This window comes from Toxotes jaculatrix, chromosome 3, assembly GCF_017976425.1.
Source record: "Toxotes jaculatrix isolate fToxJac2 chromosome 3, fToxJac2.pri, whole genome shotgun sequence".
NCBI classification, from domain to species: Eukaryota; Metazoa; Chordata; class Actinopteri; family Toxotidae; genus Toxotes; species Toxotes jaculatrix.
In genome coordinates, this window is record NC_054396.1 from 13,830,580 (window position 1) to 13,853,529 (window position 22,950).

Here is a 22,950-nt window from a genome sequence, read left to right on the forward strand (position 1 = left end):
TTCTCATGAAATGATTGTGACAATGTGATGTATTCTTGACAGATAAAGTGTATGTCTTCTCAAAGCTTTATTGATCAATCTCCTCCAATGTGATTACTGATGTGTATAAATAGGAATAAAAAGAGGAATGTGTTTATGGTTTTACCAATGGCATTTAAACCATGGTTCTACCAAATAATTAGAGGAAAGAAGTGATAATAGAAAAACATATAGGCTATAAGAGAACAATTAAGAAAACTGTTTTCTAAGTCGTCTCCAAAAAAATGGTTCCACAAAAACAAAAAGTGAGATGTGCAAAATCTGTTTATTTTTTATCTTTCAACACAGTATCTGACCTGATCCATAATCTTTGCAAATATACACAAAATCAAATTTACCATGATTTACTTGTAACACAGGTGTAACAAATATCTATCTTGTAGAAAAGAAATTCTCATTTTAAAAAAAGCGTTTTTTCATAAGCAATTTCTAACACAAATGAAGGAAAGTGCTGTAAAATATAAAATAACTCAGATGTAAGCCTGTTATGCAACAGATCCAAAATACTGAAATGGCATTAGCATTCATGAGCAATACAAGAAAAAAAAACTATAGTGTAAAAATGTTACTGTTCTTCAAACAAGATGCTCTCAGATGTGAAACATTATTGCAGCAATAAACGAGCAAAAAAGCAAAAACAAATATGACTTCATTCTTTCTGGGCGTGTGCATCTTCCACTTCCTCCACTCCATCTTAAAACTATTATTTCTTCACATAGTAAAGTGACCTTCAGTCAAAACTAACTTATCTTTGTCCACACAGCTACTTCATCCTATTATTCTTTGGTGAGAGTATTGATGTATATGCATATACAGTGGTGCGGTCCACTTCTATATTAAATGTTGATACACAGAGAGCTGGGTGGATGCAGGTAAGGCTGCCACAGTGGCACCGTATGCAGATGTGGGAAGGCATCAGAGTGAGTTGCAGCAATGGCACAGTGCCATCATCATCTTCATTGTACAACGTCACCAGCAAGCATAGCGACTATTCATCTTCATCTCTGAGAGTGAACCTGAAATAAATACAGGGACAGTCACTTAATGAAAACCGATGATCATCATCAATGAAAAAAATGAAGAAAACAAATGCACAGATAAGTGAGATTTCACTCAGAAAGTCCATCAAAATTTCTGAAAAAATTCGTTCAGCATAATATATTTCTCTGCCATGCATACATGTACTGAATATGTTAAAAGAACTGTAGTTAAACAGTTTTTGTTTGTTTTTTTTTAAAATACAGCCACATAAACGGATCCAAAATAGATTGGGTGGAGTGTCACTTCAACAAACTTAAATGCAGTCTGAGCAAAGTTCAGTCTGCTCTGCTCACCATTCTGTGACACCAGAAATCAGGTCAACTTGAGCCAACTCAATCTGCACCTGAAGAAAAGCAATAATATGTCAGCATCCGTGCAAGCAAAAATTCTGCACTTCAAGAATTATTCACAGAGTTTAAGAGTGAAACAACCTGAAAGCTAGGAATACGCTGTCCCTAGCTTTCAGAACAGGCCTGCAATAAATGTAATCTACCCGTCAAGGTAATACTAGCATACAGACAAACCTGGACAAATTTTCTTAATGTGTGTGTGTTCTGGACTTGGATATTATTATTTTGATATTCTACGGGTCACTCGTGCATTTACTCATTAATTAGATATCACTGGCTACTGGCAAAAATATAGTAAAATCTGTCAGTATGTGTGGGAAGCAGTACATAAAATCTGAATTTCAAGTCCTCCTGTGAGTCCCATGCCAAATGAAGGGCAGGTGTAAATACTGTACAGTCTCAGACTGACCTGTCCAATGACGTCACGGCTCCTGAACGAAGCAGAGTTATTCTTCACTGATACGCTGAGGCGCCTAAATCTCGTCTCCTCCATGGGCAGATCATACTCAAACCTCGAAGAAAAAAAATGTCAAAGAGGATTAGATGTGAACACTGACACTGACAAAAGATTATAGGCACAATGCAACAAGTCAGTTAGTTGATTACCTCTCATTGTATTCTGGTTTGAGGTCCTTTTTCTTCACAGCTGTCTTCCTCTTGGTGGCCTTGCTTTTATCTGGCAGCAGCATGAGGGAGACATAGCTGTCTACACCATCCTTACTTTGAGACAATAGACCTCTGTACACAGAAAAAGAAAGTATCATAAGCATAAGCCAAATCACATTAGAGCGGTATAATACCTCTTTGGAAAGTGCAAAGTGTGCATTATTTTTTGAGTTTTTTTCATGAATAATGTCCTCACTGTGTATGTTCTTCTCAAAGGATAGTTTTATAGGTTTTTAGAGCTGACCATTTTTCAATACAGACATGTCACTGTGTTTTACAATTTAAAAGGGAATCACTATCAAGGTGTGTTACATTTTTTTCTTAGGTCTATATCCACAACAGCACTTGGGGAATGTGTAAAATGAAGTCACTAAGATCTGACCTTTTTCAGTCTAACATATAGACATGTCTACATATTCTCTGAGCATCCAGAACAATAAGCCAATCCCTTAACCTGGCCTCAAATAATTGCTATCATACATTTATCACTGGTGTGAACACAATCTCACTAAAAGTGTTGTGGCACACAATTTGTGTAAGCACACCTGCAAGCGTGGACGACAACGATGAGCTTTCTCCCCTGCGATGAGTACGACAGGGATAACTTCACCTGTCCATTTCCAGAACCACAGTCAGAGGCAGCACAGGGCAGAGTCCCTGCACTGATAATATCCACCATTTTGGAATCCAGAATCTATAGAAAACAAATTCAGAATAGAAAAGAAATCTTTATTAGCTAAAAAAAAAAATACAACACACATATATATATATATATAAGTGCAGATGTGTTTGCCTTCTCACTTTGAGTTCAGCCCTCAGCAAAATCTGACTCTTAGGTGCAGCTCCATCTAGATGGAACCACTGGTCCAGGACCAGTTGTGGTGCTGCAAGGAGCTCCTTGACAGGAACCACCACAGATCCCATTGGCTGGTCCCAACCACTCGACAACTGCAGTGCCAGAGGGGGAGAGAGAATGAAAATTTCACTCCAACAGTACCACATATGCAACCCGTAACCACAAATGGATGCAGCAGCCTGCAGGAGTTATGCAGATTCCTCAGGCAAATAAATGTAAATAAATGTCTTGCCTTTACTACAAGCATCTGATGTTTAGGGTCACGGACCAGGAAGTAGAAAGACTCATTCCACTGAGGACTGGTTCCACGGTCACACACCTTAAGAGAGAGAGAATGAAAACATAAGACAGAGTCATTGCAGTTATAACCTACTCATTAGACTGAATATAGAGATGAGTGCATGAGGAGTCTCACTTTGGTTTTGTATGTTGTTTCACCCAGAACAAGCTCAGCTCCGGCTTTGGGTTCCTTTCCACTTTTCTTCAACTGATAAGGCAGAGAGAGGCATTCAAGTTTTATTAAATGAGGAATCTTTTTTTGTTAACTGTTACACAGTATGTAAATAAACTGCAGGTGACTTACAGGTAATGAATGTGCTCCCTCCACATGGACAAAGAGCAGAGCAGCAGAGGGGACAGCTTTGTTCTGATAAGACTGGAGAGACTGAAGCTGCAGCACCTGCGATACGGAGCACAGCCAATTAGGCCTCAGAATAGTGTAGCAATGTGAATAATGTGCCCTGCGTGTTGGAATGTGACTCGACAGCTTCATCTAGAAGGCTGCTTTCTTCAATAATCCGTGTTAAAGAATGTCTAAATAAAAAGTGCGAGACTAAAGCAGGCGGGTGATAAAGCTGGAAACATGGATAAAGACCAACCTGGTCAAGTCTGATTGAATTTGACACTGTGGGAACCCATTCCAGTATCAGGTGAATCTGCCCGGACTTGACGTCATTCAGAGTGTACCACTGCAACAGAGACAGCTCAGTCAGAGTCAGCTTAAGAAGCAAAGCAACATCCTTCATATAAGGAAATGAAAGAGTTTAGGTATCACATGCCACAACCTCTGTTTATCAGTTATTGACAAACCTGATCTGTGTACTGTGATCTGATGACTTCATTTAGCTTCACATTGAATCTGTGAACACGAAAACAGGTAATTAAATAAATGATATAATGAAAACAGCAGAAAAGCAAGATTTGGTTTTTAAAACAGGCATACAGTATGTTCCAGCTTGTTGTGAACTCTCTGAACCTGTGACAATGCCTGCTGCTCAAAGTCACATCTTCACAGGCATATCTCTGTTCTACTTCTTATCACACAGATCAATGTACACAGGACTCTACACTTTTGTACTTAGTACAAAGTACAAAGTTACTGATTAACCAACTTTTGAGAAGTATCTAAAGCACACACCTGCCAAGGAAGTCATCAGAGTCTATGTCTTTATCAAATGCTTCAAACTTGATCTCCTGGACACCGTTACCACTCAAAACCACCTGTTAAAAACAAACAAAAAAACCCACATTTGTAAAACAAACAAATAAACACTAGACATGCAGTGAAATCCAGACAATGTCCAGTACTTCATACCTCATACATTTCATTCCATGTTGGGTTGAGATTCTCCTTTATAACGTGACTCTTAAATGTAACCCCACCTATGAAGATTTTGACATAGGGGTCGCTCTTGCCCTTCACCATGCCCCCCATCAGGTTGTCCTTGGCAATCAGATTCCGGGCCTCCAGCAGGTGAATCCTCAGCAGCCCCTGCAGGATGAACATTGTAAGTGATCTGAAACATACAGGACGCATCTGAGCACACAGCCATGTGTAGCTTTATATGTGCAGCTACTATAAAGTGTATATTTCAGTACCAACACCAAAAATAGAGAACCTTGGGGGGGGTTCTAACTTACAGATTCTTCTTTAAACCGGTCTACCTCATTTACAGTAGATGCATTTTGAATAGACACATATGACTGCTAGTAAAAAAAAATATTATTATTAGGAACACATTATGCGACTACAACACATATACCTTTCCTATGCGTCTAATCTTAATGTGGTTTATGAGAATGTGTTTTCTTCCATTTAGTAAAGGTTCCTCCTTGAAACCACACCTCTCGGTATTGTATAAATGATACAATGCTTGGCACATGTTCAGTTTTATTTTGGGCTTCCTGTCTGGGTGATTTCAGCTTCCTCTGTTGAACTCACCCCTTTACAACATAACTGAACATTATATTTTAAGACAAGAAGAAGTGGAACATTCACAGTGTTTGGAAAAAAAGGTGTGAATGGTTATACAGAAAATTCACATGATAAGCTGAGACCCAACAGCATCAGTTCACTAAACTATTCACCATCAGATGATCACAGACAAGAGGGAACAAAAAATTCTAAATCATTTTAAAACATTATTTTAGATTAACGCTCTCCACTGGAATCAAGAAAATATCTGAAAATTCAAACTGGGACTATGATGGCAAACAAATCCCATTAGGTGCTGGGTGGAAGCTTAACTTCCACTCTGCTAATTAAGGCATAATCCAAACCCACCTCTTTACCAAAGTCCTTGCTGTGGCTGGTGTGTGGTGGAAGAACTTCAGCAGGTTTGGGGATCTCTTTGAGCTCCGCTGGCCCCAGGGTTTCAGCAGGAAGGCCGGTCACTGTGGCGTGGGCAAGGTCATCTAGACCAGTACTACGTTCATGCGCACGCACACACACAGTGCAGAAATTTAAATATGTTTAATGTTCCTGTTGAAGAAATAAGGAGAAAAAAAGAAGTATTTTCTGTGATGTGGAGCTCACCCCTCTGTTTTTATTTGCTTTGGTTCAAGGACTCCTTTAATTGCTGTGTCTGACTGTGTGGGATGCTCCTTTGCATCTGTTGGTTCTTTAACCTGCTGAATAAAATTACATTATTGTTATGAAGGTGAAAACAGACCGAAGATAATAACAACTGACTATGACGAGATGCGACTCACTGCAGCAGCACGGACTGTGTCAGGTGCAGTGTGAATGGCAGCTGGTTCAGCGGGTGTAGGCTTTTCAGGAGCGGCTTCAGCATGTGCTTCTGCTGCTTCAGGTTGTTTAGGCTGGTTGGGCTCTACAACAGACCTGAAAACACACACTGCTGTCACAACACACCTCAACCAGACTGCTGACTGGAACTAAAAAAAAAACAAAAAAAAAAAAAAACAGAATACCATCTTTTTTTGCAGCTTCACTGACAGATTGCAAACATGCAACCTATCCATTTTCCTGGCGCAAAGATGTGCCCCACCCTCCCATTCCTATGCTCACTCACGTGTGCTGCACTTTTTATTTAGTGCTCGTTAATTCCTGTTTAAGTTTCAAATTATGCATTCATTGCTAACTTTCCCTTATATCTGAATGGCGCTCAGTAGCATGGTTAGTGTGCATTATCAAATCAACCCAGAGCACTCACTCATGCATTGGCAGCTCAGAGATTTTTTCCTCTTCCCTAGCTGCTTTGAATGACTTGTCAGAGGTGGGGACCATCTCTTCCTTTGTTACAGAAGGTTGTGGAGCTTCAGTCATCTTTGAGTTAAGGATCTGTCAAAAAAAAAAAAAAAGTTCAGATGGTTACTCTGTGTATCAGAGACAATGGCATTAATCCCTTACATGTGCATATTTTCCCCACCTTGAGTTCAGCCCTCAGCAGGATCTCACTTTCGGGTAAAGCTCCATCCAGATGCATCCACCTGTCCAGGACCAGCTGCGGTTCAGAGAGCAGCTCTCTCACAGGAACTACCAAAGATCCCATTGGCTGGTCCCAGGCACTTGACAACTACAGAGGTCAGGGCACGTATATAAAGTCAACCAGAGCTTGAGAGGTTTTGCAGGACTCTTTAGATAGTGTTTATTAGTATTGTGAGACAAACAGTACATTTACCTTCACTATGAGCATCTCCTGTCCGGGGTCCCGAACCAAAAAGTAGAATGCTTCATTCCACTGAGGTGATCTGGAGCGATCACACATCTTCAGACAGAAAAAAAAGAACATGGGAGTAATGGTAGATCCTTAAACCATATAACAAAATTATACATTTACTGCACTTAGATAAAAGTGTTAGTGTGCACTGCTGTAAAGCCTTCTGTCTTTTTTGATTCGGTCACTAGGGGGTGCCAAAGTTAAAGGTTTTTCTAATTTTAAAAACAGTAGCATTCGGTCATTTATCCAATAAAATTGTTAATCATTTACCAACACACTTGTTTGGTTTCTGGGAAACTGTGATGGGGACATTTTATTGACTAAGTCATTAACACATTAATAAAAAAAACAACAGATCAACCAATATAATAATAACAAAAATAACTACTAGTTGCAGCCCTACACTGGCATAACAAAAGTATTGGTGTGTGTTTCATGTCTTTACCATCAATGTCATACCTTGGTTTTGTAGGTTGTGTTACCAAATACAAGCTCGGCCCCAGCCTTGGGCTCTTTTCCACTTTTCTTAAACTGGACACAGAAAGACACATAACATTATGTGAATAGTTTGTATTCACTCTCTGTAATTAACATAAATAAAATCCAACAACAGTGATTGCTGCTCAGCCAACAACAACTATTTTTCAGTCTTTCATTTTATTGTTTTCTGTGATTACTTACAAAAACAATATTTTAAGAAGCAGAAGGAATTATTTTCCACTGCTGCCAGCAGGGTTGCTTTTTCAACACATATTTTCCTTTAGTCTATGTATAACTCAGAGATAGCATACTTATTATAGTGGCTTTCAGTGTGCAAAATTATAAGAGACTCACAGGCAATGAGTGTGCTCTGTCCAGATAAACAAAGAGCAGGGCTGCAGAGGGAACGGCCTTGTTCCGGTAAGATTGGAGAGACTGCAGCTGCATCACCTGCAGCAGAAAATCAAATTAAAAATACATTACAGTGACTCAGCACCGATGTGCACAGTGAATCACTTGAGCAGATGTCATTTGGAATTGTACAGATGAGAGAGGAATAGGCGACAGAAATAATCAAGATTATAAACGTAAGCATAAAATTATAGAAATATGTGCATGAATAAAGGAAGAATCTTATACAAATCACAAAAAATTGTACTAACTTGGTCCAGTTTGTCATTACAGGACACTGCTGGAACCCACTCTGATATCAGACGAACACGTCCAGACTTCACGTCATTCAGGGTGTACCACTGAAACAGAGACGTACACTTACTAAACCACAGCCTGTGATTACACCAGGGGAACAATATTTACATACAGTAATCCTGAAATACTCACCTGGTCTGTGTACTGGGAACGAATGATGTCTGCCACACTGATTTTGAATCTGTTTGCAATGAAGAAAAAAAATTGACATTTTAGACAACTCATTAGCCATTTAGAAACACTAAATGCAGATTTTAATTTAGTCCAAATCTTCCAATGCACAGCTCATCATAATATAACTGTTCTTTCTTTGTATGGTGAAATAACTACAGTTTGGGCCTGTAAACACATTTATTTAGAAAATATCATTCTGAGGCAATAAAGAGCTGGAGATAAGGAGTGTCCCAGTGATTGCTGAACCCTCCACATTAACTCTCACCTGCCCAGGAAGTCATCTTTGTCCATGTCTTTGTCATACAGCTCTACTTGCACCTCCTGTCCTGACTGAGGCCTCATCACCACCTGTGGGGACACAGAACAGTTAAAGCAGGTGCTGGTGGTTATCACTGTCATCTCTATTTGAAATAAAGCTTAGGGGAATTCAAATTGTACAGTCGCCTCTACACACCTCATACATCTCATTCCAGACCGGGTTGAGATTCTCCTTAATCACGTTACTCTTAAAGGCGACCTCTCCGACATTGATCTTGGCATAGGGGTCACTTTTACCCTTCACCATACCGCCCATCTTATTATCTTTGGCAACCAGACTCTGAGCCTCCAACAGGATGATTCTCAGCAGCCCCTACAAGAAGAAATCATTTAACTTTATTGATAGATTTATTGTTTTGATTAAATGTGATGGTCCTGTGATGTCCTGTTGCTTGTATGTGGTGCTGTAGATCACTATTTTGCAATGTTACCTCACTGGCAAAGCTGAGGTCTGGAGAAGTATGAGGAGGCTGTGTAATGGCAGGGCTTGGCAATTCTTCCACATTCTCTTCAACCACATCAGCTGCCGTTTCTTTTACGTCAGCATCTCCATGCGAAGTCACTGAAGAGACAACCGTCTCCACAGGGGGAGTGTCCACTGAACTTGACCTAAAAATATGAGGAGTAGCAATGAAGGAAATGTAAGAGACAATGGAGAAATGGAAGATAAGGACAGACTTTTGGAATAAACTATCATACCTCTGCACTGTGTCTGTCTCCTGTTTTCGCTGAGCAGGGGTGGGATCTGTCGCTGAAGTGACTTTAGCCTTTTCAGTGGCACCAGGACATTTGCTAGGAATCAGCATCTGTAAGGACAAACGCAAAATATTTAGAATAAGACACAGAGACACTGACATGGATGGACAGAGTTCTCTCACCTTAAGTTCAGCCCTCAGAAGAACCTGGCTCTCAGGGGAGGCTCCATCCAGATGGAACCACTGGTCCAGGACCAGTTCTGGTTCAGACAGCAGCTCTCTAACAGGAACCACCAGGGAACCAATGGGCAGGGTCCAGCTGTGTGAGAACTAGGGAAGAGAGAACAGAGGGTGGTGGAGTATTTGTATATCAGTGATTACACTGTTTCACTGTGACTACACACCGCACTTTGATTAGGCACTGAAGCCAGCCCACCTTAATAACAAGAATTTCGTCTCTGGGGTCTCGAACCAGGAAGCAGAATGCCTCATTCCACTGAGGTGCTGTGGTGCGATCACACACCTTCAGAACAGATGCAAGACTCAGTCAGTTTTAGTGAGAGATATTGTATCATTCAGAATAGTTCAATGACTGTTACAGCAAGTACCTTAAAACTGTCATGACTAGCCCTTAAGGGGGCTGTTCTTTGAACTGTTTTGTTTTGTTTGGATCTCTTTTGTGGACATTTGGACTTTTTCAGATTCTTGTTTAGTTTAAGTTTTGTTCACTGTTCCTGTTTTATTTTGAAATCATGGCCCTTATGTATCTTGTCTTGTTCTACTTCCTGTCTTTGTCTTGTTTCCCTCCTTTTGTGATTGTCTGCCCCGCCCTAATTGGTTTCACCTGTTGCCCATTGCCTGGTGTATTTAAGTCTCGTTATTTCGCTGTGTCCTTGTTAGTTCGTCTTTGTTCCATGCCCGAGTCTGTTTCCTTGCCTGAGTGTGTGTCTTCCCTGTGATCGTTCCCGTACCCGTGTCTTGCATTTTTTTCCCCACCTCATGGACTTACTTTGGTTTCCTCTGTTTGCAAGTAAGAACGTTTTGTATTTTCATTTGGTTTGGTCTCTAAGTATTTTTCTCCTGCGTGGATGATTTTTGGTTGTTTGACTTTTGTTCCCTGGCCCTGGACACTTTTTGGTTCCCTGGACTGATTTTTGGTTCATTAAAATACTTTAAGTTACTCCTAGCCTGTCTTGGGGGTTATTGCTTTTGGGTCCTGGCCTGATCCCTAGTCTTAGCATAACAAAAACACAGTATTATCTGAATGAGGTCTGCAGTTTCACTCTGAGATTAATAAAGCACTTTATCTATCTTTTGGGTCTTACTGTCGTTTTGCGAGATGTTTCTCGAAGTGTAAGCTCTGCTCCCACTTTTGGATCTTTTCCACTCTTCTTTACCTGCAGAGAGACAGAATAGGCAATTATGTTCCTTGGGAGTTCAAAGGTTAAATGCTAACCCCTCACATTGTTCTTCAAAGTGACATTAAAGGACTCACCGGTAAGCCATATGCTTGCTCGATATACACAAACAGTAGGGCTGCTGAGGGAACCGCCTTGTTCTGGTAGGACTGTTTGGAGTAGAACTGAAGAACCTAGAGACACAGGAAAGAATGGGCAAACATGAATCAAGCTTTCCACAAAGCATCCATCAATCCGTGACTTGATATGAAAATACTGACCTGGTCCAATCTGTCTGACTCCGAGGCTGTTGGAACCCATTCCAGTACCAGATGAATGCGACCAGACTTCACATCACTGAGAGTGTACCACTGAGAAATAAAGAGAAGCCATATCAATGTAGGAACTACTGGGCTTATTCCAAACAAGAAAAACACCAACATGAGATGTTCCTATGTTAGGCAATTTTAGAGGCAGTGTTAAAGCATAAGACTGGCCATTTTTTTGAAGCTTTGGGCTTAACTGCCACTTACTGTACTGTACTGTTTTTTTATCCACTTAGAACCTAAAAATGCAGCAAAGTGTTTGAAGTATCCCACCTGATCAGCGTACTGAGAATCAATGATGTCCTTCAGACTAATCTTCAGCCTGTATAGCAAGAAATATGAGATCAGAATATATGTTCTTGAATGTAATTATCATATGTTTTAAATAAATTATATATAGCTACCTGCCCATGAAGTCATCCTTCATGTCCATGTCTTTATCAAACACCTCCATAAGCAGATCCTGGCCTGGTAGTTGGGTTAAGATCACCTGAAGAGAAAGAAAAGAAAGTCACACACTTTAAATTATTCTTTCAAACCCAACGTTACAAGACATTTATAAACAAATGCAAACTTCAACCATGTATTAAAACCGTTACTCAAGTTCTTTCAATAACTTCCTGTTATTTACCTCATACATCTCATTCCATGTGGGGTTAAGATTGCCCTTGATCACATGACTTGTGAACGTTTCTCCCCCGATGCTGATCTTGACATAGGGGTCACTCTTGCCTTTCACCATGCCTCCCATCAAGTTATCTTTCGGAACAAGATTCTGGCCTGCCAACAGGTGAATTCTAAGCAGTCCCTGAAAAAAAACAAACTTTAAAATAAGTTATGTGCGATAGGCTCAATTTTTAGAAATAAAAACATATGATTGCACTGTCCTCTAATACCTCTGTGGCAAAGCTAGGATGAGGGGAGGTCTGTTGGGGCAGCTGTTGTCCAGCCGTCAGACCAGATGACACATCAGCTGGGATACGTTCCTCATCTAACCACAGGACCTATGTTTCAGTGTAAGAAAATAAGGGACACAGTGATGAATAGTGTAATGATATAATTACTGGCCTTTTACATTGTGCTGTTTATTGCATTGCACTGTTTTTTCACTGTATTTATTAGTCATTAATTCATTTCATGCAGAACAGGATTAGTGAATGGGTCTATTTGGCATTTACCCTGAGAACTGTATTGACATAGATGCGGCTTGCAGGTCCAGATTTGTCCAACTGGAACCACTGGTCCAGAGAAAGACTGGAACTGGACAGCAGGCGGGACAAAGGAATAGTCAAACTGCCCAGTGTCTGCACACGATCAGCATCCTTCACCTGGTTAATTTAAAATGAAGGGAAGCCAAAGTAAGTACACAACAAGTTTGTCTAGATGAATTCCATCCTCAAACATTAGTGCAAACTAGCTAATGAGCTTAGAGGCATTACCTGAATGTCTATGTCCTGTTTGAGTGGATTGTGGATGAAGAAGGTAAAAGCCTCCTCCCACTCTGGATTAATGGTTGTGTAACAAGTCTGAAGGCAAGAATAAACAGAAGTTCCAGATGCATATGAAACAGAAGAATGAAACACAATCTACAGTATTAGAACGGGCTTCCTCAGTAGATATACCTTGCTCTCTCTGGTGACGTCCTGCACAGACAATTGCACCATGGGATTGGGCTCTTTGTTTCCTTTTTTCATCTAAAAGATAGAAAGCAATACACACCTATGAATACACTGTAAGGCATGTGACCAAGAGCAGTGCAGTAGTAGACTTATGTACCATGTGTTTGATGTGAATAACAGCGTTTATAAGGGTACCATAGCAACAGCACAAATAACTGAGGCGAAGCACCATGCTGCATGGTATAATCAGGAAGTGTACATCTGCACCAAAAGAAACCACAAAGACAGAGTTTCATTCCAAAGATTCTGTCACTGCTGTTCCCTTTTGTGTATGATATGACTGTACAAACTAGCACAGTAGGAAATGCGTGTTCAACAGCCTTGGATAAAGTTAGCAACTCTCGTCCACACTGCAATGGGAGTGAACAGGGTTAGGGGCCAAGGCAACAACAATGTGGAATGTGTAACAGATGGCAGCTACAACTCTGCCTCGGTTTAACCACACACAGGAAGCAGCTTTGAGCAGCGCACGCACATGGGCAGAGAGGGTAGAAGTACTTGACTCACGGGAAGTGCCTCAGCCTTGTCCAGATATACAACCAAGATGGCTGAAGAAGGTGGATCAGCAGTCTTACTAGTCACACTCTCATTCCTCTTTAGGACCTGGGAGAGAATTGAAAACAGATTCTTTTTCCCCTATTGTAATCATTTGACACAAAGATACAGTACAGAAGGGCACACAAAAAAACCCACTGTACTCTAGAAATACCTAAGAGCAATTAGTGGTAATGAGTGTCTCAAACCTGCTCTAGCTGATCAGTGTTAGGCAGCAAGGCCAACCACTCCAATCTGAAATGAACTCGTCCTGATGAAGTGTCTTTCAAAGTGAACCACTGGGCAGAAAAAAAAAAGACACAGGCATACATTTATAAGCCAAAGATTAAACATGTGATTATACAGCTGACTGCTATGGCTCAGATGACAACAGCTTTTTACTTACGTCATCGACAACTACAGATTTCTTCACAATGCCCAAATCCAGTTTGGTCCTGCAAGGAGGAGGAGTGATAGGGAGAATTACTAAAAGAACATTTACAAGTATATTTTCCCATTGTCCATGAAAGGTGGCAGATGAAAGGTGACAATGTGAGATTCAACATAGGCACAAAGGAGACATGAACTATGCATATGTACCTGCCCAGGAAATCATCCTGGTCTGGGTCTTTGTCATATACCTCCACCTCCAACTCTTGACCAGGCACTTCATGGACTATAACCTGATGTACCGGACACACATAAGGACATGAAGACTGACAGAAGGATTTGTATGGATGCTGGCTCGGGGCTCATGAATGAAAATGAACATTCTCATCACTGTAACAGTCTCATCCCTCAAATACGGAACAAGGTGAAATGATATATGATATCCATGAAAAATAAAGAATCTTCCAACACCTGTACATGCAGAGTAATGAAGACACAAGTTTCAGGCTTTCCATAAAACTCTGCATTCTGCCTACCTCATACATTTCCCCCCACTTGGGAGAGTCCGTGTTGTCAATGTGTTGGGAGGTGAAGGTCTGAGGGCCCACCCTCAAAATGGCATAGGGGTCAGACAAGCCAGCCATGACCCCTTTCACATAGTTGTCCTTTGATGCTAGTTTCTGTGCCTCCAGTAGGTGGATGCGTACCACACCCTGAGAAAGAAAACAAAAAAAAAAAGGTATGGGTATAATATGCTGGTGTTTGCTGGAACAAACAATAATTTCTTCATCTGCAGATGCATATTCAGGCTTTACCCTGGGCAAAGGAGAGCGCAGCTGGGCCACATGCAGGCCAGGGACCAGGGGGACAACCAGGCGGTTGGGCAAAACCAAGAAGGAGGCAATGGCATCCATAATCATGCTGTCTGACATGACACTGAGACGAAAGAGAAAGTCATTTCAGTGAAACCATACTGCTGTACTAACTGAATAGTTTATTATTCTCAGTGTAATAAAATTGTAAGGTTATTTTTATTATAATGTGGCTATTACTAAACAAAAGTAAAGTTATTTCGGCAAGACTCACTTCAGACCTGGAATGTCCAACAAATTAGTCAGTCCAGTCCAATTGATGTCTAGTTTCTGGTAAGAGATTAGACAGAAGAATGTACTGTATGCAGCCAATCAATCAGGATTGATGAGAAATCAATGGCATGAAAAGTATATGGGACTAGACTGAGATACATGATAGTCAGAGGAATCAGGATTGAGACCACAACAAGGAAAGGACAAATAGAGGTGAATGTAGATGAACATACGGGCCTCTGGATGAAAAACATGGTGACTGCACCCACTATAGGCACATCTCCAATCAGAGGCTCCAGAATCACCCTCATCATCCCATTTAGCTGAAGACAGAGAAACAGAAAAGATGAAAGTGAAATGACAGCTAAACTGCTAAATTTCAGTGTACTTCAGCAAAGCCTTAAGCTTTTCATAGACATCTTCTTTGAATTAAGAATTTTACATAAAATGTTGTTGCTCAATAACTTGACGACATCATACTTGTAAGCTTGATAAGAAAACACACCTGTATTCCTTTGACTCCGGCTTTGCAGAAGTATCTTTTCACCTCAACATTGATCTCTACATTGCCAACATAGCTGAGGATAAAAGAAGGACAGTGTCAGCGACAATAATGCCTTCTAAAAGCCGGAATACCGAATGGATGGCGACTCACAAACCCAAAGAGAAATTGCTAAATGTTTACCTGATATACAGATCTAGCAGGACTTGTCCCTTGTCATTCTCTGTGTGTGCCTTGATCCCTACAACCTTCATGGCCTGGAGGAAAAAAGAAAGCACATTTGTTAGCAAAATACTAATGAGTCACTTGTGTGAATCTTTGCAGTGGCATCAAACTGAAGTTAAGGTGTCAAAGCCATCACCTTGTCACCCATGTCCACTTTTGTGAAGCTGAGGGTCTGGAGGTGGGCGCTTGAGGCTCGGATAGATGGAGCGATGGTTTCCACCAGCAGCTTCTCGAGGTATTGGCCGACAAAGGGCCACACCTGCTGCAGCACCTGGCCAGGCCACCAAGCACAAGGTTATAAGCTTCTTTTGTTAGTAGGTCAGTTAACACATGGTGTACGCCCCTGCAGTGTTCAACCAGAGACTAATGCTTTAAGTAAATTTAGTAATTTTAGCCATGTACATTGTAAGAAAACTATTTGTCACATGCCTTTACTTCCATAAGCAATAACAGAAGAATGACAGAGACAGCTGTAGCCAGTTGAGCAGTCCTGGCATACACAACAATGAATCCTGTGCTCTACGTGTGCTCACTTTTTACGTAATATTAATGTTGCTACATTATCCTGCTAAAACTTTATTTCTACAGGGAAAGAACAAAAAGCAGAGGCAGTGTTTGCTTGTGTTTGTGTGACTGTGTAAAACCCCCAGAGTTGGTTACAGTCTCGCATAAGTAGAGAGTGAGTCATCAGCTGCCTGCTCCTGTGGAGGATGGAGCGTGAGCAACAGGGGAATCTGCTGACCTCCCCTCCAGTAAAAAGTCTCAAACCTCTGCTTTGTCTGCTCTGACGCTCAGATCGCATGGTCTTGTTAGTATGAATACTTTTTTTCTGTATGTCTATATTAGTGGGCCTTGTCTCTCTTGGCTAGAAGAGAAATTGGGGGGGGACAATAGCTGTAGTTTTATTTAGTTTGGGGGGACTGGGCAGCTCCTCCCCCTTCCTGTGAGCTAGCGATGAAATGGAAATGTTGAGAGGGTTGCCTGGCACTGGGCCTGCTCTCTGCAGTACAGACAGACTGGCTACACTAATGGGGGTGGGGCCTTTTCTGGAACATGGCAGCAGCAGCAGCAGCAGCAGCGCTACCATCTATCAGCTAGCACCAGCTATTGACCTAGCATACGCTACCTAGTGTCAATCAGCACAACAGCTGGGCCGCTGAATAGACAGACGTGTGTCTTTGCTATGGGCTTAATAAAGGAGGAATAAACTGTGTCTTTGTGTAAAGTCATATGGTGAAAAGGGTGAAGCAAAATAGGAAACCACTAATATCATACCTTATTCAGCCACTCAACCTTCTCAACATCTGGAAAGTTGACCTGAAGGTAAGAAATACAATGAGGGTATGTACATAAATTTAGCATAGAGCATGATAAACTCACAACAGGATAGGAAAATGATTCAGCCATAGCTGATGCATGTCTGGAAATGACATCAACAGCACCGTTAATATCATTCCAGTGCTTTTTGCAAAAGGTTTTAGACTGAGCAAATATTTCCAAAAGAAAAACGGAAAGCAGGCTATTAAATGGTTTACATTTGCATTAAGCTCATGTGTTAGGATACTTCTGTAATGTAAGTGCTTGAAATGTTTTCTACATTCATATTTCATAAGATTCTCTTAGAGAAAATCCTAACACATCATTTGTTGTGCATAGTGAAGAGCAGCACTGGAAAGCAATATGGAGATGCCCCATTTTTTAATACTTTAATGAGGAGTATGCTGTCTGGTTGTGCAAGCAATCACTGAAATCACTCAAACAAGTATCCACAGGAACCTCATTTGGGTGTGGCCAGCTATTCTGAGTCAAAACAAACCCATGTGGGTTTCAGCATTTCCATGTAAGGTACATATCCTATCAGGCTGGTTGACTTGCAAATTAAGACTTTACACATTTTCCAGTCACTTTTATTTAAAACTGCACAAAGGATTGGAGGGTTTGAGTGTTGCTGTAGTGGTTACAAATGCAATGCTTTTGAAGCCGTTTAGTCTCAAAACACAAACACAAACACAATCACACGCAGCAAATGTGGAAACTGCATTAGAGGAAATGACGAGGGGAACAAAGCAGCACATATAACCGAAATGGACTTCTGCAGACCTGCATGCAGGTTTCAGTGAGGCCCTAAACTCCCTCAGGAACCTTAGGAAAATCAGTTTTACAAAAAAAAAAAAGAAAAAACAAAGAGACACTGACCTGAAAAGCAGTGTCTGTACCTGAATGTCTATGGGGAAATGATTTTAAGGAAAACATTTCCCTAGCCCCTTTCTAGAAGAGAGCTCAAATTAAAAGTTTTTCAAAGAGAAAGATTAACGACTGTTGAAGGATTCCATAAAAGCTAAAAATAGCGATTACTGGGCCGGTTTACTGGAAACCAACTCTTTATCGCAGCCTGTAGGGATCTTATTTTGTCAGGGTCCACTGCTAAATGTTGGCTGGCTTTATGTAAGTTTGGTATGTGAGGTTATTCTAGGTCAAGGTAGGTTCAGCAGGATTGTAGTGCGTTGGTATATGGAGATTTTTGATACCAGAAGACACACACGGACAGCTGTGTGCTCGTTTCTTACCCACGCAGGGAGGTCTCGCTTGATTTTGGACACCTTTCTGGATGCGTACTCCTCCTCGTTGTCGAGCAGCTGTATGGCTGACTTCAGGCGCTCCTCCTTGGCTATTCGGGCATGTTTCCATCCTGTGTAGACCATCATCCCGCACACCAAAAGGCTGGTACTTACCCGGTAGTAACCCGCCAGGTAGACGGGCAGCAAGGCGCCCAGACATTTCCCAAATGTCCAGAGCACCGCGACCGCACTTATCCCCTTAGGCTTGGGAGCCTCCGTGTCCACGGCGCTCAGCGCCTTCTTCTCGGTGTCGCCTGTGCTCGGACACTCGGTGCCCTTGGGTTCACTCGGTTCCGACTTCTCGCTTTGCATAACTGAATATCCTGTAACTAAGATAAAATCGCTAATTGGTTATTGTTAAATAAAAAAAAAAAAGCGATTTTAAAAAAAGCGTGTTAAACTGACTTAACAATTACTCTAACGTAACATTTCCTCGGGTAGCTACCTACCGTTTGAGGCAAAAGCACTGCTGTACTCTGGTTTGCTTAGTTCCCTGTTCCCCCGTGTCGCATCTTCTTTAATGATATTTAAACGTGTTTGATATCGCTGAGCTGGAGCGGTTTTTTACTGACTAAGCACAGGTTCCAGGAGACGTGGTCGACAGCAACTTCTGCTCCTCACCCGTCCCGTTATCTGGATGAAAACACGCCCACTGGGCGAAATGTCCAAAAAAAAAAAATCTTCGACTATTTCGGTGCTGCGACAAGACATTCATCCAGTTTACTGAAATGAGCGTCTTTGCTGCAGCATTGCGTTATCTGAACGCGACATTTTCCCCGACACAGTGTGTTTTATTGAAATGCCAATTTCATAGTTTTTCAAAATAAAAGTAAGTCTACCTGTCTGATGAGACACAGAACTGATTCGTTTTGAGGAGTAGATCTTGGGACACACAGATGAAGCCACTGTTTCGGGTCAAATCTTTAACCCACCAGCACTTGTGGACAATACTTTTCTGCTGCGCCAGTTTATTTTAAAACAGCAGACTGGGCAGTCTCCTCAATCCCTAAATCCGGTATGGGAGCACAGGCCCTAGGCCAAAACGATCGCTTATGGTAAGCCAGCCCCAAATGTTCCGCTTGTTTAAAGAGCAACCCGGATATGAAGCTACTGAAGAAACAGGGACTTATTATATTCAAGTTTACACAACGTGACTCCACCCAAACAACTTTAGCAATACGATGTTAACATGAGCATTTGCTACTGGAAACCGTGTCTGTCTGGGCATGGCTTATCTTTGTGGTCTGTGAATACTGGGAATAGCAGAAAACAGATAACACGATTCATTTTCGAGTGGTTGTTATTCTTTTTTTTAATGTGCAAAGTACCAAAGTTAATTTACACCAGAGCAAACCACAAAAATATAAACACAAACTGCTTCCAAAGTCTTCATGTCCCCCGACAAGTATGGCAGAGCAGAGTTTTCACTGACATGGTTCAAACACTATGAATGACTTCACATGTTTTATAGCTTGTTTCCATTTTTTGGTGTCTGTGTTTGAAAAGATCCATTTTGGTACACAGACCTTTGTCAGAGTACACAGGTCAGTCAGTCTGGAGGAAAAAATGTATTCACAATGTTGCCGCAGAATGCAGAGTGAGGGAGGCTGAAGCAAGTCTTTATCCTGCCCTCTGGTGGTGACGCACAAGTGTCTATGCCTCACTCTTGTCACGGTTCTCTCATCAGTTGAGTCTCATACAGATAAAGGGAGACCATCTATGTTAAAAATCCCCAAAGAGGATGCTACAGTCTGACTTGTGGGTACTATGGTCCTGACCATGACTCAGTTAGTGTGGCAGAGTGGTGATCCTCATGCTCTGACTTGCAATGGGGTACGACACCATCGGGGTGGTGGCATGACTCATGGTAATTCCCGGCAGGGGCTGCGTCATAGACACTGCCACTGGTGCCACAGATACAGCCACCGGTGCCATAGAAACAGGAGGTGCCATCCCTTGGGCAATGGTCTGTGCAAGAGCTGCTGAGAGGGGGGTGATCTCAGGGTTGAGGTGAGGCGGGGGAGCTGTAGGTGGGGCTGCATTAGTTGGGGGAGCCGCAGGGGCGCCGGTGGGAGCTACCAGGTCTTGCTGTGTGACAGGCCGAGGCTGCAGTCCAGCGCTGCTCAGGGTGGTGTGAGTCTGGGCGATGCTGTGATTGTAGGAACTTACTGCACCCACAGGGGGAGCCAGACTCTGCTCAGTGGGTGCAGGAGTGGAAGAGAGCGTCATCACCTTGGCCTGGCTCCGGAACTGGGCGTTCTGCTCCAGAAGAACCTCATTTGTGGCAATGAGATTAGAAACCTGAGAAACACACGACATGGATTAGAGAGGAAGACATGTCTGTTCACTGGAGCTCTAAAAAGTACATGGCCTAAAACTTTTGAAACCACATTAAATACAGATACTTAAAAGCAAAAGAGAGCTGTTTCCTTAAAGACATCATTTCCTACTTTTTTTATGAACTAATGAACTGACAGTTGCCATCATTGATACTACAAATTGGCTGATTGTTGCAACAGTATTTTTTTCTTTCTTTTTAATTTGTCCAAATATATTAACTGGGATTTTAGTCAGGTGACTGTGAAGGGAAAACACCTGCAAGTCACCTGTTTCTTACATTTAGGACAGAAAGTGCACAATGTAACAGTTACACTTGACATTATAATGCAATCTGACTCAGCACCTGCCATTGTTGAGCTAATAAAATTTAATTGTCTGTTTAGACTTTAACACAATGTATTGCACTGCATTATACTTTTAATTGTGCCATTCACCATGCAGTAGTCAAAAAGCTAACTAATCTGTAGAAAAAAAATACAAATGTTGTTTACATTTGACTGCAATAGAAGTGTTATTCATGTAAAAAAGGGTAACTAGTCCTGCATAACTTCACACCAGGATTTCCCACAGATCTAAAAACGTTGTTTAGTCGAAGTTCCAAATAAAGCTTGTTCTTTTCCATCTCTCATTCTAACCTGCTTCTTCAACTCTTCCACTCTCTTCCTCAGCAGGGAGTTTTCTTCCTCCAGGAACCTGTACTCAAGCGGACGTGCCAAGGTGGCCTGAACTCCCAGCTCATAATGTCCACCTCCGTTTCCATCTGCCAGGCGAAGCCCCTCCAACCGCCGCCTCTTCAACTGTAGAGCGGTGTGGTCCATTGAGGCCTCCAGGGAACCAGCGTCAAAAAGCCCACTTTCAAGCAGAGGATCATACACTGAGCATGAGCTCCTGTCATAACGCCGCTGTCCTGAAGAACTTATCGAGAGACAACCACTTATCCCACCTCCGCCTACTCCGCCAACTCCTGAGATACCTGGATCTCTGCAACCACCCAAGCTGGGACAGCCCATCCCCATCATATTACTCCCACCTCCACCTCCCACAAGTCCCTGCATTCCTCCACAGGCACCTCCTCCTCCACCACCTATCCCTCCACCAGCATTCACCATTCCACTGGCACCTGGCCCCATAACACCACCAACTCCAACCCTGGAAGGTTCATATTCATAGTCTTTTTTGACATGGCGAAATTTACATTTGTTGCCCCTCTGGCATTCCCCTGTCAGGAAGTCTCTGCAGATAGGGACCTCCCCACGGCTATGGGGGAGATCCATGGGGGACAGGCCCAGCCGTGCTGCAACTTTCCCTCTTAATCTGAGGGGTAGTTCTCCTGTTTTCTTGTAATAGTCCTCATCCTCTTTAGATCCATGGACAAAGCGGCAATTGGAGCGCATGCACTCCTTATTCTGATGGTCATGACAAAAGATGAACTCGTTCTTTTGCACGCCCAAGTCTGGCACCTCATTGAAGTCTGGGTGTCTAAAGCGGCAGCGTTTCCCTCTCTTGCAGACATTGCGTATGAAGTCCCTGCAGACACCATCCAACGCCAGCCCTGCACCTTGCCCCCCACCTCCACCATTCCCACAATTGTTGCCGTTTCCCAGCGCCCCTCCTCCCCCCATGCTCCCAGAGCCAGAGATGTTGCCTCCAACACTTCCTCCTGAACCCCCTCTGCCCTCTGCCGAGCCCCCTGTCAAACCAGACCCAGGTCCTCCTTCCTCAACCAGACTACCACCACTGCCACCACCACATGACAGGTAGGAACTGTCCCGGTCAGGCATGGCGCTCGGCCCAGCTCAAGGAGAAAATAGTACTCATGTGTGTGAGGGGGGCTGACGTGACCTGGTAAACAGTCACATACACAGGTGAAGAAGTCATGAATTGTTTTTTTTGCCTTGGAGTAGTGAAATCTGCTTTTCAAGGTTCTGCAAGAGAAAAAAAACAAACACAAATTGAATTATGTGTTACTGAAGTATATAAAGATATGAAATAAGGTAGCGATGGGGTGTAACGTAATGATTAACCCGGAGAAGTACGGGGCTAAATTGTTAACATGTGACAATAACTGGTAAATAAGTAGTCCTGCTAGTGTTGTTGTTTCCAGAGATTAAGCTGCAGTTAATGTTTTGGTAAAATGGCACGAATTAACAATCATATTCATACTACACGACACTGACGTGAACACACAAGCTGACTGTAGGTAGATCAAACACACATATCATATTCCTGAATAAGTCTAAAATGGTGCTACGGTGCTCTCTGGTTAGCTAATTTTAGCTAGCGAACATGAAATGGCTCGCTGGCTAAACGCTAATGTTGTCTTACCAAACAGGAACCAGGAGTAGGAACAGCTTAGTCGCTCCCATGTAGAAAAACCTTACACCAATTCACTGAAATTCACACAGATATTTCTGCTAACAACAGAAATCAGACCCGTGTTATTTCTGCCAATTTCTCAAGGCCTCGTTGCTGTTTACCACATTCCTGATCTAGCTTACACTACCAACGAAGAAGATGACGCTCTTCTTCTCCGTTTTCCTCGGGCTGTTGTTTTCCGTCCTCTAG

The 22,950-nt window shown here is 42.2% G+C and overlaps 2 protein-coding genes across 3 annotated transcripts; both read right to left on the minus strand.

Annotated features, from left to right (window-relative positions):
* Positions 1–285: 285 nt before the first annotated feature.
* On the minus strand, positions 286–18,666 carry esyt1b (extended synaptotagmin-like protein 1b). Of its 2 annotated transcripts, none has more exons than XM_041033974.1 (53): positions 18,495–18,666; positions 17,995–18,374; positions 16,703–16,744; positions 15,564–15,698; positions 15,386–15,459; positions 15,206–15,278; positions 14,934–15,023; positions 14,702–14,757; positions 14,431–14,551; positions 14,152–14,328; positions 13,826–13,908; positions 13,632–13,680; positions 13,435–13,524; positions 13,199–13,294; positions 12,635–12,706; positions 12,452–12,538; positions 12,191–12,340; positions 11,909–12,016; positions 11,644–11,820; positions 11,417–11,502; positions 11,286–11,334; positions 10,968–11,057; positions 10,785–10,880; positions 10,615–10,686; positions 9,726–9,812; positions 9,473–9,619; positions 9,294–9,400; positions 9,026–9,203; positions 8,731–8,907; positions 8,542–8,624; positions 8,235–8,283; positions 8,057–8,146; positions 7,749–7,844; positions 7,374–7,445; positions 6,876–6,962; positions 6,624–6,770; positions 6,408–6,535; positions 5,944–6,076; positions 5,768–5,859; positions 5,516–5,657; positions 4,547–4,723; positions 4,370–4,452; positions 4,042–4,090; positions 3,831–3,920; positions 3,536–3,631; positions 3,368–3,439; positions 3,185–3,271; positions 2,898–3,044; positions 2,642–2,790; positions 2,037–2,168; positions 1,840–1,942; positions 1,374–1,423; positions 286–1,055 (listed from the first exon to the last, which is right to left on the minus strand). In XM_041033974.1, the coding sequence occupies exons 2-53, from the start codon at positions 18,355–18,357 to the stop codon at positions 1,028–1,030; spliced, it is 5,514 nt and encodes a 1,837-aa protein (XP_040889908.1). In that variant the 5' UTR covers positions 18,358–18,374; positions 18,495–18,666; the 3' UTR covers positions 286–1,027. The 2 variants fall into 2 exon arrangements, with proteins under 2 accessions (XP_040889908.1, XP_040889907.1); XM_041033973.1 differs by having other exon boundaries at positions 5,768–5,862.
* Positions 18,667–19,339: 673 nt separating this feature from the next.
* On the minus strand, positions 19,340–22,939 carry zc3h10 (zinc finger CCCH-type containing 10). Its single transcript, XM_041034120.1, has 3 exons — positions 22,711–22,939; positions 21,021–22,310; positions 19,340–20,346 (listed from the first exon to the last, which is right to left on the minus strand). The coding sequence occupies exons 2-3, from the start codon at positions 22,164–22,166 to the stop codon at positions 19,834–19,836; spliced, it is 1,659 nt and encodes a 552-aa protein (XP_040890054.1). The 5' UTR covers positions 22,167–22,310; positions 22,711–22,939; the 3' UTR covers positions 19,340–19,833.
* Between the last annotated feature and the right edge of the window lie 11 nt (positions 22,940–22,950).